Here is a 17,147-nt window from a genome sequence, read left to right on the forward strand (position 1 = left end):
ATTGAACTCGAGCTGGAGAGGGAGGAGAAGCACGCTAGATTTTGCACTGCAATCTTGTAGAGCAGCTACCCTGAGCTCTGTTTCCAGGAGGAATGAAAGGAGCCGCTCACGGGAGGGGGGGGAGTAAGAGTCCCTGCCCCTCTGACCAGAGTGCTATGCGGCACGGGGGTGGGGGGCTGGCCTGCCACGGGGGCACCGAGGGAATGGGGACAATTCTCTGGTCCACGGTTGGAGCCAAGGGCAAGACGGGAATCCCCTTCCTAAGACACACCCAAGTTAAAGACGTGATGACAACGGAGACACCCTATGTTTTCCAGTGCTATTAAAAAGATCATTAATCCATTTTAATGTCCCGCCTTTTAGGTGGACAGTGGAATGCTACATGTCCAGCCCAAGAGACAACAAAGATTCATTTGTTGCCACGTACAAGTGCCAGGCACTGTCCTAGGTGCTTTGCATGTATTAACATACGAGTATGTATAGGGGGCAGATGAGGAATTGACACACAGAGAGGTTCAATAACTTGCCCAGGGTCTTGGACCTCTACAGGCTCCTCTAGCCGAGACAGAGTTCTTCACAGCACCCTCGGCTGCCAATGTTCACGCCACACTCTTAAAGGTGGACTTGCCCTTTTGTTAAAAAAAAAAAAAAAGGAGTGGGGGAGGGGGTGCCTGGGTGGCTCAGTCGGTTCAGCGTCCAACTTCAGCTCAGGTCATGATCTCACAGTTCGTCAAGCTCCGCATCAGGCTCTGTGCTGACAGCTCGGAGCCTGGAGCCTGCTTCAGATTCTGTGTCTGCCTCTCTCTCTGCCCCTCCCATGCTCGTGCTCTGTCTCTCTCTCTCTCTCTCTCAATAATAGATAAACGTCAAAAAAAAAAAAAAAACAGTGAAAACAGCTACGAACTCGATCATCTGTGTGCAGGAGGCTGAACCCCTGCTATTTCTGGTGGTAGGAGATGGGGTTGCTTGCAAAGACAGCTCTTTGGAAGTCAGGGGAAACATGAAGGTCTGGAGATTAAAACACCATGCACGGGGCACGTCCTGCTGTTCTACGTTTTGGCTCAACTAGCAGGCAGAGGTGGCTAACAGACCCCCAGCCGGGTCCCGGGGAGAAGCGGGCCCAAATGGCTGGCAAAGGGGCTAACAGGGCGTTCTGGCCAGTCCTGGCCCCCCGGGGTCCCCACTGCCTGCTGCACTCTGCTGTCTCCGGACGCCACGGCTGGTACGCAAACCAGCATAAACAGAAAACAGCTTTCTGGAAACCAAACCTCTAACAGAAGGGCATGAAAACTAGTCTCCACACATCCCACTCCCAAAGTTGGCTCTAATAGCTTCGGTCAACTGATAGTGGATGCACGGGTACAGCAAGTTGAGGACACAGCAAAGCTGTTGCGTGAAGTCAAATGTATTACCTGCCTCTGTAATTATCTGTAAGAACTGTCTTAGCAACGATGCAACAGGGATGAAGGGGTTGGGACGGCACAACCAATGTTATTTCAGCGAATTCAGTGAAATGTGGGAATTATTCGCTACTACGGATAAGACCCTCAATGACCAGGAGGGTATGTGTAACCTTAACTACACCAATCCATGGAGCAGGGGGCCGGGTTTTTGGAGGCCTTGCCGCCATCAGACCTGGAGTCCACGGGACCAGGAGGATGTGCCCATCCGGAGCCCATGCCCTTCCGTCTAGAACACGTCCCAGGTGGAGGAACAACAGAATTCTCTGCCCAAGGGGCCCCAGGCCTGCCTCCAAGCTCGACGCTGGCCACTTCTCCAGGTCCATCCCAGACCACACCATCAGGTACGCATCCCAAAGTGTCCAAGGAGCAGCTGTTTGCTGAGCTGTGGACGGATATGCAGGCTGCGTATCCACCTTCATACGTGGGCTTGAGGGGCCAGGATAGGGCCAGGGATGGGAAGAGAAGGGAGGGATGGCCGGGGAACCAGCTCTCCCCAGCCCTGCCCCCCCCCCGCTCTGGCACAGATCCCAAGGGGTTCGAGAAACATATTAAATGTAGCCTTCTGGGTCATTATAAAGGTCTCCTTGTCCAGGGTGGAAAATGCATTTTATGCGGCAGTTTGATTATAACTTGATACACGGGCCTCGTGATAGTCTTTCCCTGGGTCCCCAGTTGCCCCCGAAGGCTTAGTGGGTTATTCATACTGAAGATATAAACCCAACTTGAATCCCACAGAAGCCGTCATCGGTAAGTACGGTTAAGTCGAATGTGTTCAGGGGGATTCTGAAAACACCTTGTTAAGCATCACCGTCTCTGGCCTGCAAAAGCTAACATCAGCATCTGCGCAGCCCCCTGGGGGCTTCCTGGGTCTCAGAAACACTAAAGGTATCTCAGGCCTCTCCAGCCCTACAGTCTTAAAGGCTTTTCCGATTCGTCTGACCCTAAAGGCCAGCAGCTTCCTCTACGGACACCAAATATCCTTCCTACATTCCCTGGCTACACCTTTCCTAAAATTCAGAAACCCTTTTCATTATGCTATTGCATGTGTGAATGTGATCACTTCCATGCGATTGCCAAACCCTCCCTTTCAGAGGCATGTAGATATTGGGAAGGAATTATGTTGATCCGTATCTCCTAGCCGCAAAAATTAAGATGATAAAAGTCACTATTAGTCAAAAGGAACGGGGGGAGAGGAGCCCCGGCCCTTAGCATAATCACTAATTGGTGTGTACACGCACACACAGGAGGGACCGACAGTTGATCTGGCACCCCAGGGACGCCTGCCCAACAGCAACAATTACAGACAATTAGGACAGATGAAAAGAAAATGGAGAATCACAGAGGAAGGCCAGATCTCCCAGCGGCCTACTTCTGGGCTCTTCCATATTAAGCAAGCTGACGCGTGGCACACCGTTTTATGGCGCTCAGGAAACTGCTGTTACGCGGCACTGCCCGCCTGCAACGGCAGACGTCAGTGAGGAAACCAGCGTCCCCAGGAAGAAACGTGCAAGAGCGTCCACGCGGTGGATGGGGACAACAGTGTTCCGCACCTCGCGACAGGAAAGCATCCTACAGTTCTACGCACCGTGTAATTCAGAACAAACGTGCTCGAGCTCCCGGGAGCACGGTTCACCTTTGGGAAGCCCTACGCCGAATACGACAGCACTGCATTTACACGAAGTCATTCCAGGGATTTAAAACTGTCTTGGAAGTCTCAGTGGGTCGTCATAACGCTATTTCGAGAGAGATGGCGAGGGCGACGCCCACCACACAGTGGAGGGAGAACATTCCCGGGTAGCGGATGAGAAACAGTGTGCTTTCACGTCCTGATTTTGGAAAAAATCGCAGAGCAAAACGCAGGACTTGAATGGATTCTGGGAAGTATCTCGCCCACGGGGGGTGCTAACCAAGATACGGCTGGAGCCGTCGTGGCGGGTAAAACCACTGACAGCATAACCACGGATTCGTATTTCTCTCACTAGCAGAATGCTGCTAAGGATTCCGAGGGTTTAACCGAAACTCACCGGCCAGCCCAGGCTTCTTTTCGATTCCTTACAATGACCGGGTTCTCAACAACTCCAGGGAGGGCAACAAAATGATTTTGTGGGGTTGGGGCGGGGCAAAGGGCAGAAGGAGAAGGTTTCTGGAGTCCCGGAAGTTGTCAGGCTGCCGTTTCTACCAAGATTTTTCAGTGGCTTGAGCAAAGTTCTAGAAGCTTCCAAAGCCGCCAACTTAGTGTTCATTCCTTCAGGCTTTATATCGTGTTTTGTGAACAGCCCTCGATTCCTCACTAGATTAGAATAAAGTCAATAATCTGTGTTCCTAGCAGGTTTTGCAGAATGTTTAAACATCTCGGAAGACGCAGCAGATACATTTATGACTTAACAAGAGACGAAGGGGTCACAAACAGGAGAAGGTCACCTCTTGTAGCATCTAAACTGTTCTTTCTTGTATGGTTTCCAATGGACGCTTTTCAAAACAGGATTGCTCATTTGCTCTGCCTTTTTTTACTGACTCAAGGTCATCATAACATGCAACGCTAGCCACACAAGACCTAACGCAACGATACCCTCTAGCGTCTATTCACACGGAGAGTGCTAGTAAAGACCATGGTGAAGTGCCATGGGGCAGTGACAGAAGTGTACAGGGAGGACAGAGAAAGGGGGGATCAGGGCTACTGAGCGACAGGAGGGACGTCAAAAGAGGCATCATGGAGAAGAAGCCTGAGCTGAGTGTTGAAATGTGAGTAGGTATTTGCAGGATAAACAGATGAGAAAGGGCGCTCTGGCTACAATGGGCACTATGTTGCACTTCCCAGATCCCTCCTTCCAAACTGAAGGATCAGTTCCTCCAGCTGCTGGGAGTGGTGCCAGTGGACTGCCCTCAGGCTGCCCACTTTCTTCCTAAGTCACTCCGCTGAAATGACACCCCGACCAACGCCACGCCCCTTCCCAGGAAAGCCCATATCCAACGACTGGCTGATGAGGGGCCATAAGGGCCCAGCCCTCTCACCCAAGCTTGGGAAAATTAGAATGTCCATTTCCAGTTTAGACCTCCACGTATCTGGGTGGGTTTGTGGGTAAGGCCTTTGTTAAAATGCATCATAGCCCAACGTCCTTCCCCACCCAGTCTTGCCTCCTTCCCTACCCACTCCAGTAACGTTCCCGAGTGAACCTCCTACACACTAATCTGCATCGAAGAGTCTGCCTTCCAGCCAACCCAACCTGGAAGGGTTGATATCACAAATGGTACGTGAAGGCAGACGCTAGCCACGACGGGCCTCCGGAGTCAGAGTCGGCTGCCCGAGTGGCAACGAGGACACCATTACTGGTGGTAGGTGGGGCACAGATAGTGTCCGGCACAAGGCAGCTGGGGGACGTTCAACACTTGCACTACAGTGTCAACCCATTTGGAATACTGTAACACAAGTGCCGTAAAGCAGGTGGATTATAAACTAGAAACATTTATTTCTCACAGTTCTGGAGGCTGGAAGTCCAAGGTCACAGCACCGGCAGATCTAGTGTCTGGGGACAGCCAGCTTCCCCACTGATGGTGATCTCACACAGTGGAAGGAGCAAGCCAGGTCTCTGGGGCCTCTTTCATAAGGGCAGTAATCCCAATTATGAGGGCTCCCTGCTCACGACCCACCTCCTATATGAATTTGGTGGTGGGGGGGGGGGGGACACAAACATTCAACCTATAGCAAAGAGATCGCACCAGTAAGTGTAACGTGACACATTGGGCAATAGAGAAATACAGGGGACACTATAACTCAAAGGACAGCTGTATTGGGTGGCTGCTGTTGTGGACACTGTTGGAAAGGAAAGGCTGGACGTGATTCATCGGACAGTTAAAAAAAGCCAGAGTTGCACACTGGCAGCGTATAAAGAGGTTTGCTTCCTAAAACCAGAGGGTAGAGAGGCCAGAGAACAAGGACTAGGACTATATCATAAGAGGAGAAGGAACTTCATGTTCCAAACATGATGGAGTCATAGGGACAGGAAAATCCAGGAAAGAAATATATGAAAACACCCACCCACCCACCCACACACACACACACACACACCAAACACTGAACATCAGGAAATCCAAAGGGAAGTCAGAAAGTGTCTTGAACAGAACAAAAAAAAGGTGGGAAGCCTGGGTGTCTTGGTCGGCTCAGGTCATGAACTCCGAGTTCGTGAGTTCAAGCCCTACATCGGGCTCTGTGCTAACAGCTCACAGCCTGGAACCTGTTTTAGATTCTATGTCTCCCTCTCCCTCTGTTCCTCTCCCACGTGCACTCTGTCTCTCTGTCTCTCTCACAAATAAATAAATATATTTTTTAAAAGGCATATCAAAATGTGTGTGATATGGCTAAAACATAAGTTGGGGAAAATTAACAGCACTAATGCCTATAGTAAGAAAGGAAAAAGGTCTCAAACATTAGCTTCCTCCTTAAGAAGCTAGAAAAAGAATAAATTGAACCCAAACTAAGCAGAAGAAAGGAAACAAAAAAGAAAAAAGATTAGACCAAAAATCAGTGAAATAGAAACAAAAACAATGGAAAAAGTCAATAAAAATACATAAAAAAATAAGATTGGTAAACATCTAGCCAGACTGATCAGTAAAGAGAGAGAAGATATAAATTTCCATTATTAGCAAGGAAAGCATGACATTAGATTATACAGGATTAAAAGGCTAATAAGAGAGTAATCTAAATAACTATGCTAATAAATTCGAGAACTTATATTAAAAGGGAAAATTTCTTAAAAGACACAAACTACCAAAGCTCACGCAGCAAGACACAGATAAATCAAACAGCCCTGCATCTACCACAGTAGTTGAATATGTAGTTCAAACCTTTCCACAAAGAAAACCATAGCACAGGCATCTTCACTGATGAATTCTACCAAACATTTAAGAAAAAATAATACCCAGTGCACAAAAACACTTCTATAAAATGTACAAAAATTTAAGAACTTAAGAAAATGTAAGAATGCTTGCTAAGATAATTCTACAAAGCCAGCATACCCTGAGCCCAAAACTAGACAAACACAAGGCCAAGGCTGACCACAAGAGATGCTTTTAAAGACCTGGGCTAACTGATAGAAACTGGGATGACAGACTCCTAAAACAATGAAGGTCAGTAGCAACACTTAACTTTAGAAGCTAGGTGGATAGATGTTCTAATGAGGGACAAGGTTGGAGTGGGGCCAGAGGTCTACATCCACGGAGGGCAATGGAGATGGTGAATAGAATATGACATTCCTAAGGCCAAAATAGATGCTCAGCCAACAAAGGTACTACTCAATCTGTGCAATCAAAAGACAGCAAGGATTGATGACCAGAAAACGAAGGACAGTTGCCTCAATAAAAATTCACAGGGGTGCCTGGGTGGCGCAGTCGGTTAAGCGTCCGACTTCAGCCAGGTCACAATCTCGCGGTCCGTGAGTTCGAGCCCGGCCATCAGGCTCTGGGCTGATGGCTCGGAGCCTGGAGCCTGCTTCCGATTCTGTGTCTCCCTCTCTCTCTGCCCCTCCCCCATTCATGCTCTGTCTCTCTCTGTCCCAAAAATAAATAAACATTAAAAAAAACAAAAAAAAAAATAAAAATAAAAAAAAAATAAAAATTCACAATTTCTTGCCAGTCTCCAGACCTTAGTGAGTTTTGGGACCCGAAACAAGGGTTGCCAGAGTTAGCGAATAAAAATACTGGGTGTCCTGTATTTTATTTGACAACATGTTGTCTAAAAGAGAGGCTGAGTCCCCAAGAATAGTTGGCAAGGATTCATCCAAATCCTTTCCAAAAGGCCTGCTGGCCATTTACTTGAGTGACAATACCCTGGGGAAGGGGGAATACCAAATCACTGGGACCTTTTGGGGGCTCCAGGTCTGAGCTGCCATTAACATCTGGAAACAACAAAGCATTGCCTTACCACAGTGGGGACCTGTGGGGGCCAGGTAATAAATGGAATCATGCCCGCGACCAATTCATTAACACATGTTGAAGAATATTTGGGTTGTTTCCATTTTTTAGCTACTATGAAAGCAGTTGCTATAAATAGTCACACACAGTCTGTGTGTGTACAAAGGTTTTTGTTTTCCTTTTGTAATAGCTAAGGATTACACGGGTGGGAGACAAAGTTTTCGTTTAATTTTTACCAACGTTGGTCTAATTTTTTTGTCTACCGTTTAGAAAGGAGTGTGAGAACAAATACCAACTGGTTTAGGGTTGGGGCTTTTCCTATTCACAAATCACCCACCCCCTCCACCACCAGGCTGTCAGCTCTTGCACGGAAGAAACCTCATCATCAAGCACAGTCTCTTGATTTAAAAATATTCACTATGACACTTCCACCAGAAGTGAGCAATTAGGCTGAACTGTACAAAATCGTCATAAAGGAGAGGAGAGTCGAAGATGGTGTTCGCGGGCAAATAAAGATGTTAATCCCCTCACGTTGCACATTCCGCGGGTGTATTTTTAAACACTTAGCAACACTTCGCCAAGTCGGTAAAACGGTTCTATTACTGCCTTCGTTTTGGAGATGGGGCTTAGGCCCACCTGGGTGAAGTCACTCGCTCGAGGTCTCAAGGCTGCCAGGTGGAGGAGGGGGGCGCCGGCTTCGGTTCCCTCCACCCCCGGGTACGATGCCTAATCGAACAGTGTGGACGCTGCAGCCCTGAGACAGTGACTAGCCCGGGACCACCCGGCGAGCAAGGAGGCGCTTGGGCCCCGAACCGGATGTGTCTGACGCCAAGCCCTGGACCTTCCACCACCCCCTCTCACGAAGCCCCCGCCTTTCTCGCCCACCGCATTTTATGGACGAGGAACCTGAGCCCCGTGGAGGCAAGGCTGCCCGCCGGGTCGGCGGAGGGGCTGGCCCAGCCGGACCTGAGGAGCGCAGGGTTGGGCCGGGGTGCGCGGGCGGGAAGGGGCGGCGGCGGCCCGGGTCCCCTGGGACGTGGGACGATGCCCGGAAGGGGGACGGTCGAGGGCGGCAGGGAGGAGGGGACGCTTACTCCGGCCCATGGCGCCTCTCGGGTTCGCGGGCCCGGGAAGAAGCTCGGACTCCTAGGACTCCGTACACGCTTCGCAGTCACGCCTCCGCGCGTCCACAGCGGGCCTCGGGAGCCATGGCAACGAGGACTCTACGGCGGCCGCACGGGGCCAGGCGCCGCCGCGTTTCCCGAGCTCGCGAGAAGCAGGAGGCAGAGACTCCTCGACGAGCGCTCTCCCCTCCCCGCACCCTGTCCTCTTCCCCGTCCCCACCCTGCCTTCCCCGGACGGCTCCCCTTTCCCCAGATCGTCTGGACGGTCTAAGGAGAACCACGGACGCTCGCTTCCAGGTGGATCCGCCTCCCAGGCGTGCCTCCCAGCCCGCCCTCCACTTTCTCCTCTCTGGGGAGTTAACGCGCTCCGGAGCCAAGGGGGTCAGGATGGCGCCCCCACTGCCCTCGCCGGCGGGGCGGGCTTAAACTTCTCATCTGTAGGATGCGGGATAATAAAAAAACTTCAGGAGATCCTGGTGGAGATTTTTAAAGAGATGATTTGAGTAAAGGAAAGACACGTTTTAAAAACAGCCTCCCTGTAAAGGGTAGTTGTCCTCGTTGGATTTCATCTCCTTAGTCACAGCCCAGCACCGATCTCCTCCTAACAGGTTTTCTAAAAACACCACCTTCAGCAACTTTCCCTACCCACCCACCACTTTGTGGCTGCCAAAAATAGAAAGTGCATCTCCTGGAATTCCCATTACTCCTCTTGCATTTCCCCAGACCCCTCCCCAAAGCGCCCAATTCGCTTTACCCAATTCTGGACTAGGAAGGACATCAGTAATTCATCCTCGGTTAGCTTCATACGTTCACATGTCAGCGCTTTAAGGGATGACAAAGTTGTTTGTTTGTTTGTTTGTTTGTTTATTACCACCTTCACTCATTTTGTCTCCCTCTCCCCAGCCTCTGGCAACCAGAACTGATTTATTCTTTGTATCTCTGAGTTCATTTGTTTGTTTTTAGATTCTGCATATAAGTGAGATCCTAGAGTATTCGTCTTTCTCTGCCTGACTTATTTCACTTGATGGAATACCCTCAAGGGTCATCCATGTTGTAACAAATGACAAGATTTCCTTCTTTTAACGACTGAAATATATATATATATACACACACTATATATATACTATATATATATATACACTATATATATACACTATATATATATACACACACATATAATCTTTTTATGACTGAGAAGTATTTCATATATATGTATAACCACATTTTATTTATCCATTCATTTTTTTTAATTTTTTTTAACATTTATTCATATCTAAGAGAGAGCACGAGCAGGGGAGGGGCAGAAAGCGAGGGAGACACAGAATCTGAAGCAGGCTCCAGGCGAGGAGCTGTCAGCACAGAGCCCGACGCGGGGCTTGAACTCACAGACTGAGAGATTGAGAGATGGTGACTTGAGCCAAAGTCAGACACTTAACCAACTGAACCACCCAGGCGCCCCTATCCATTCATTTTCTGATGGACGCTTAGGTTGCTTTCACGTCTTGTGTATTATAAATCATCCTGCAAGAACACGGGAGTGCAGGTATCTTTTTGAATTAGTGTTCTCATTTTCGTCAGATAAATACCCAGGAATGGAATTCGGGATCATACGGTAAGTTCTATTTTTAATTTTTTAAGGAACCTCCATAATGTTTTCCACAGTGACCACCTACCGATTTACTTTACCACCAATAGTGCAAGAGAGTTTTTTTCTCCACATCCTCACCAACCCATGTTAATGCTTGTCTTTTCGAGAATGGCCATTATAACAGGTGTGAAGTAATACCTCATTGTGGTTTTGATTTGCATCTTCCCGATGAGCACCTTGTCATGTGCCTGGTGGCCATGTGTACGCCTTCTTCGAAAAAATATTGATGCAGATGTTCTGTCCATTTTTAAATAAAAAAATTGGCTATTGAGTTGCCTGAGTTCTTTACATTTTTACCTTTTGTCAGATACATAATTTGCAAATATTTTCTCCCGTTCCATAGGTTGCCTTTTCATTTTGCTTGATGTAGTCCCACATGTTTATTTCTGTTTTGGTTTCTTTTGCTTTTGTTGTCAGATTCTCCCCCCCCGCCTAAAAAATCATCACCATGACTGATGTCAAGGAACTTACTCCGGACATTTTCTTCGAGGAGTTTTATGGCTTTGTTTTGCCTATATTATCATTACAAAGTAATTATTACCCTCTGTCCCTTTGCAAAGAGAGAGAGAGAGAGAAAGTATGTGTAAAATATTGCTTAAAAACTTCTTCCATCCCAATCTTAGTAAATAGTACAGAGTCCGTGGTCTCATCTTGAAATGTATGTGATGTTTACATTATGAAAGAAGATTCGTAGAGTAACGTGGAGCATAAAGAAATGTGTTCTGGGGCGCCTGGGTGGCGCAGTCGGTTAAGCGTCCGGCTTCAGCCAGGTCATGATCTCGCGGTCCGTGAGTTCGAGCCCCGCGTCGGGCTCTGGGCTGATAGCTCAGAGCCTGGAGCCTGTTTCCGATTCTGTGTCTCCCTCTCTCTCTGCCCCTCCCCCGTTCATGCTCTGTCTCTCTCTGTCCCAAAAATAAATAAACGTTGAAGAAAAAAAAAAAAAAAAAAGAAATGTGTTCTTTCAGCAGGAACCTGTTAAGCATTCACTGTTGCCGAGTATTAGGGTTTGCCAAGTGGCGACAAGAACGTGAAGTGAGGCAGAGAGACAGGAGCCAGGAGGGTGGAGGGCAGGAGGGCCTGGAAAGCCAGTCAGTTTGGCTATGGGCACAATTGCATGGGGTGATCAGATGAGGGGTCATGGAGGCCGTGAATGCCAGCTCAACTAGAACAGAATGGTGGGATCTCAGGCACTCTGTCCCCACAGTGGGAGAACCATTTGGAGCTCCAAGGAGACTCCCAAAACACTCCCAACTATCAATTTAGGTGACATCCACCGATCCTGCCCCAAAGCCTGGTTCTTGTCGTGTCACTATGTTTTGGAAGCAACACTTTGCCGGGCGAGGAGCATGAGCTCTGGCCTCGGAGACCCGGTTCAGATCCACAGATCTGCTACCGCGTGGCGTTAGGCAGATGACTCCACGTTCTCGAGCTAACGCTTCCCCCATTTGTGTGTGGAGCTGACCATACAGGCAACGTATGGCTGTGCCACCGAGAGAGGGGTCTGTGAGCTGGCGTCTGGTTGCTCACGGAGGACGTGACATGCCATCAGCCACAGGCGAGGTTAGCAAATGGGCCTATGCCCAAGTGACAGCGAGAGGTTCATCAAGGCTAAAAAAAGGTCTATTTCTGGCGGGGAGCTGGTCCCGGGGGATAAACCAGGTAGAAGGGTGGTTTCTGAGATGACAGAGGGATGAAGTCAGGACCAGTAGAAAGGACCTTGGCCTCTGGGTCACAAGAGACAAGAGGGAGATATTCTAGGACTCTAGAAAGTTCTCAAGACCGGTTGCAACCCAGATATCTGATATGTTGGCTCTGAACTTTCATCCTCACGCTCACACGGACTCACTCTTAAACCCTGTGGGGGTCAGAAGGGCCTGGAAATTTTCCTATGAAACTTAAAGTCTGTTACCTATGAAACTCAATATCTGTGGAGCAGGGGTCTTCTATCCATTTAGACGCAAGTAAACGAACAACGGAGCTGTGCTCACCATGGTCCAGTGTTTTGAAAGTGTTAGCTAATTCTTACATTAACCCTTCGAGGTAGAAAGTGTTACCATCTACATATTGACCATAAGGAAACTGAGGCCCAAGGAGATTATATTACCAGAATTTTATGCCCCAAACTGAATTCTCTCCTGCATCACTTTTGAGGGCAGGAGGGAGTTTATTTTTCATCTCCGAATCCTACCTCTCAGCACAACTCCTGATACTCACTAGGTGCCCAATAAATCTTTGTTGAACGATTGAATGAGCAAGTCAGTGAGCCAGTCTCTTTAAGAGCGTGGCACCCTGGATGCACACATCTCATGACTTAAATAGGATCACCACGGGAGTGTCCGTGTTTTAAGGGGATCTATCAGGTTATCCAGGAAGGGTGTCCCATTCTTTGGGCCATTGGACACGTCCTTGGCTTAATACCTTTTCCCCAAAATCTAGGATGGGAGCTCCTTTGGGGAGCAAGGTCTTGACCGATTGTTCTCCACTCTGGTGGAAAGGAGAAGGGCCTCGGATGATAAAGCAGAGAAACAGGAATATCTACTTCATGATTTGTCATGGGCCAGGCCAGGGTGGTTTTGACGTGTCCTCCCTCAGCCCAACATCACAGTCACTCTGTCTCTTAGGAACCAAGGACCCATGGGGCACATAGGACAGGTGCACGATGGGGTGTGATTGTTACAGTCCACTGACAGAAGGGAAATGGGGGAATAAATCACACTGTGACAGCTCCAGGCAAATCGGGGTTTATTTTACTCAAACTGAATGAGATTGTTTAGAGTCACGGTGTGTGTCTGTTTATGCAAATAATTATTCAAAACAGACTTGTTTCTTTGGCCCCTGGAAATGTAACTAGATGAGTGAGGCCTCCTGAGGAAATGACTACGACATTTTTGTGTACATAAGTAGGAGAAGTAAATCTCAGAAAGGGTTTTTTTTCTTTTTTAATTTCCGATAACAGCAAAATGGTCCTTCTTCTTTTGCGTTGGATAAATTCGAGAGACGACCTAGAAAGCTTTTTGGTTCTTATTGTTTTCATCATTATATATAATTTAGTATTTTTATGATGTGTCACAAATACTGTGGTTACATTTCGATGGTATTAATATTCCGCCAGGAGAGTTTCCTCATTGCGTCTTCGTGACAAGTAAACCCCCAAGTTTACCAGCACCTCTATAATATCAATTACTGGCTGGCTTGCTTGCTTGCTTCCTTTCTTCCATCCATCAGCAAATATTTATCAAGTGCCTTCCAGGCACGGTTAGGAGTAATCGAGACAATGTATGTAAAGCTCTTAGAAGAGCACTTGCCATTTAGGAAGCGCTCAGTAAGGATTAACTATTCCTGTGGGTTGGTGGGGAGAATGGGTGATGGGCATCGAGGAGGGCACTTGCTGGGATGAGCCCTGGGTGTTGTCTGTAAGTGACGAATCGTGGGAATCTACTCCTGAAGCCAGGACTACACTGCATGTTAGCTAACGTGACAACATATAAAATTAATAAAAGGAAAGGAAAGGAAAGGAAAGGAAAGGAAAGGGAAAGGAAAAGAAAAGAGAAGAAAAGAAAAGAAAAGAAAAGAAAAGAAAAAGGAATAGAGAAGAAAAGAAAAGAAAAGAAAAAAGAAAAAAGAAAAAAAATATGCATAAGTATCTAAAAAAATAAAAATAGGGGCGCCTGGGTGCCTCAGTGGGTTAAGCAGCCAACTCTGGCTCAGGTCATGATCTCACGGTTCCCTGGTTAGAGCCCCGCTTTGGGCTCTATGTTGACAGCTCAGAGCCTGGAACCTGCTTCGGATTCTGTGTCTCCCTCTCTCTCTGCCCCTCTCCCACTCTCTCTCTCTCTCTCTCTCTCTGTCTCTCTCTCTCTGTCTCTCTCTCTCTCAAATAAACATAAAAAATTTTTTTGACATAAAAATAAATATGCATTATCAGATGTGAGTTCCTCAAACCTCAGACTCTCCGATGATTCCATGCAAGTACAAGAACACATCTCAAAAGCAAGTGTAAAATGATTATTAAATTATTCTCTGCAAGTTTTCCATCTGTTAACAGATAAAGTGAGGTACACTAAAACCGTCAAGAGTTTGAGCGAACCTGGGTTTGAATCAGGCTGTGCCAAACTGAGTGGTCAGGTGTGCCTCCCTCCCAGGAGCTGGTGGACAAGTTTTTATAGAGAAGACGGGAAGCAAAGCAAGGAAATCATTGGATCGGCTTATAGCTTAAACAGTTGCCTTATTTGGGAAAGCCCCGTTGGCTGTGATGGGTTGTCTGTAGGTTCCGCCTCGGTCACCTTGAGGCATTTGTAGAAATTGACTCTGGCTTACTTACACAGGCTGCCCAGGCGACAGAGCCACCTCTGTGTACTTGGCCTCCTCGCCTAAGCACCTGAACACCTCCAAACTTCTTGCCTGTCTTTGCTAGCTTGATCCAAACTGTTGCCCGTCTCCGTTAGCTCAATACAAGTCAGAGTTGACCCTTCCGGAAGGCCTTTTACTAATCTGCACCTACTCAGAGCAGAGTCATCGGGGTATGCTCCTCCCCCACTGAGGATTCAACAATTCACTTGACTTTCTTGTTCCTTCGTCTGTGAAATGGGAAAAGTAAAGGGCCTGCCTGCTTGCGTTTCAGAGAGGTTTACAAGAGAGAACGTGTCAAGAGTTTGCCTCCACTAAGTGCTCGGCCCATCTCCGTTTTTGTTGTCACGCGCGAGGAAAGGTGGAGGGCGATGGCTTGTCCCAGGGAAGACCCCCGGGTACAGCCAGTGGTTAGACCAACAGGGGTCAGTCGTGCCTCCGTCACCGTCCCGAGAGTTGGACCCATCAGCACACGTTTCCACTGGAGGAAGAGGCTCTTGATCTCGGAAGGCTGCCGACCAAGTTTTTCCCTGATTCGTTTATTAGTTTGTTTCAAGTTCGGGGGTTTTGTCATTTTTTTAGCCCTTCCTGGAAGACAGGTAGTAGCAGGTGCTGAGCCCCCCCCCCCCAAAAAAAAAATTGGAGGAGCAAAAGCTAAAAAATTGTATGCACTAATTTAATTTTCTCTGAGAACTGGGCGAACAACAGCTTTGTTCCGTTTGAGTGTGAGAACACCCGGGGCCAACTCACAGAAAACCCAAGATCTTGTCTGAGAACCACTGAGCTCTACGAACAATGAGCAAGGGTGGGAGAAAGTGAAATCCACAAAAATTAAAACTCTATCTCCAAAAACATTAATCCTGCCTTAATATAATCTACGAGGATACACTTGAAATGAGGACCCCGGGGAAATTTGCAAGCAACTGCCAATTTTGCTAATGATAATAAGTTTATTTTAATTGCTAATATATCCCTAATTACTCTAGTTCTAAAATGTTTACTTGGCTGCCAGTCATCTTTGATTTATGTTCTTCGTGGAAAGAGTTTGTCATATCAATCAACCCGTTTCAAGTTCGGGGGCAGCTGCTGAAGATGATCTCACCTTCCTTGTCACACAGCTCGGCTGGGTACCATTCGTCCAAAGGCAGAGAGAGGCCTTCCCCACCAAATCTTCCAGAATTCATAGCTTCCTGTTTCAGCTGGAAAAGAGTCGTATTTTTAAGACCGGTTACATAAGCAAAAAGGACTGACACTATCCATTCCAAACTCTCTTTTTAATCTGATCTCCTGCCTGTTCCGTCTCCTCTATCTATCTGAATGCGTGCGTGTGTGTGTCCAAATCATTGTTCCAAGAGCATCATGTAGTCCGTGTAAAGATTCCTAATCTGGGGGAGGAGGTGGTGCATGACAGGATCCCATTGACCTACTTTCTCATTTTTTCCCCTCTTTCAACAAACATGTGTTGAGCCCTTAGGGCTGGGGTGGCGTGGTAACCAAGACTGGCAAGGTCTTGACTATGCCACACCCATATACTCATAGAAGGAGACGTACAGTAAACAAGTAGATAAACAAACGCTCCGTAAGATGATTGCACGTGATATGTGTTAGGAAAGAAAAATGGGGTGGTAGTTTGAGCTTGGAGGATGGCTACTTTGGGTGATCCGAGTAGGTCACACATCGGGTGAGTCCTGAGCATGAGAAGGAGCCAGTTACATGAAAAGCTAAGAGAAGACTGTTCCCAGGGAGAGAGAAAAGAGCGACTGGGGAGAGGCTGGCCTGCTAACAGACAGAATAAGGCAGCTCGTATGATGGGGAAGATGTGCAGAGAAATGTTAAGGGGTAGGTAGGAGGCAAATAATCGGGTAGGACCTTGTAAGGAGACAGGATGTTATTCCAAACGTGATGGACACAGGTGCGTACAGGGAGACCACGCGAGGACCCAGGGAGAAGAGCCTAGAACACGCCCTTGCCTCACAGCCCTCGGAAGGAACCAGATCTACCAACACCTTGATCTCGGACTTCTCACCTCCGGAACCACGAGAAAACAAATTTCTGCTCGGTGGAAATTTTGAGAAGGCGATGCGGGTCTCTGAATGTGGAGCGGAGATCTGAACTGGAGATTTAGTTGGCCCGGTTCTAGTTTACAGAGGTGTTGACACCCATGCCCGTGGCTGAGAACACTCTAGAAGTGAGTGTAGCTAGAGGAGAGGGCCAAGAGCTAAGCATGAGCATTCTCTGAATTTTGAAGTTGGCACGATGCGGAAAAATTAGCAAGGAAGACATAAAACCAGTGGGGTAGGAGGAGAAGCCAAGTAAGAGAATTGCTTCCAAGAAAGAAGGACTGACGACATCTTTAAAATGCTGCCATGGGTCAAGTTGAGTGAGACCTAAGTCTTGATCACGGGATCAAGCATCGTTGAAGGGTGTCGCGGCTTTGCCAGGGGCTGCTCCGGTGGACGGTGGGCTTATAATCCTGACTGGCGTGGGTTCAAGGAAGACTTGGAAGAGAAGACTTGGGGACAAAAAATTGTGGAAGAAAAACCTACCGAGGAATTTTGCTGCTCCTGGGAACAGAGCAACGGAGAAAGAGAGCAGTTATAAGGGAGGTGGAGTCCGAAGAGGGCTTAATTAAGACAGGTGTTATGATAGCACATTGGC

General features: G+C 47.9%; 1 protein-coding gene across 3 annotated transcripts in view; it reads right to left on the reverse strand.

Annotated features, from left to right (window-relative positions):
* Positions 1–8,573, reverse strand: part of DNAAF11 (dynein axonemal assembly factor 11) — a 77,624-nt gene extending 69,051 nt beyond the window's left edge. For all 3 annotated transcript variants that reach the window (XM_047841660.1, XM_047841658.1, XM_047841659.1), the window contains exon 1: positions 8,465–8,573. In XM_047841660.1, coding sequence (XP_047697616.1) covers positions 8,465–8,474 — 10 coding nt within the window. In that variant the 5' untranslated portion in view covers positions 8,475–8,573. The remainder of the gene's footprint in view (positions 1–8,464) is intronic.
* Positions 8,574–17,147: the final 8,574 nt, after the last annotated feature.

Source organism: Prionailurus viverrinus, chromosome F2 (assembly GCF_022837055.1).
Source record: "Prionailurus viverrinus isolate Anna chromosome F2, UM_Priviv_1.0, whole genome shotgun sequence".
Lineage (NCBI taxonomy): Eukaryota > Metazoa > Chordata > Mammalia > Carnivora > Felidae > Prionailurus > Prionailurus viverrinus.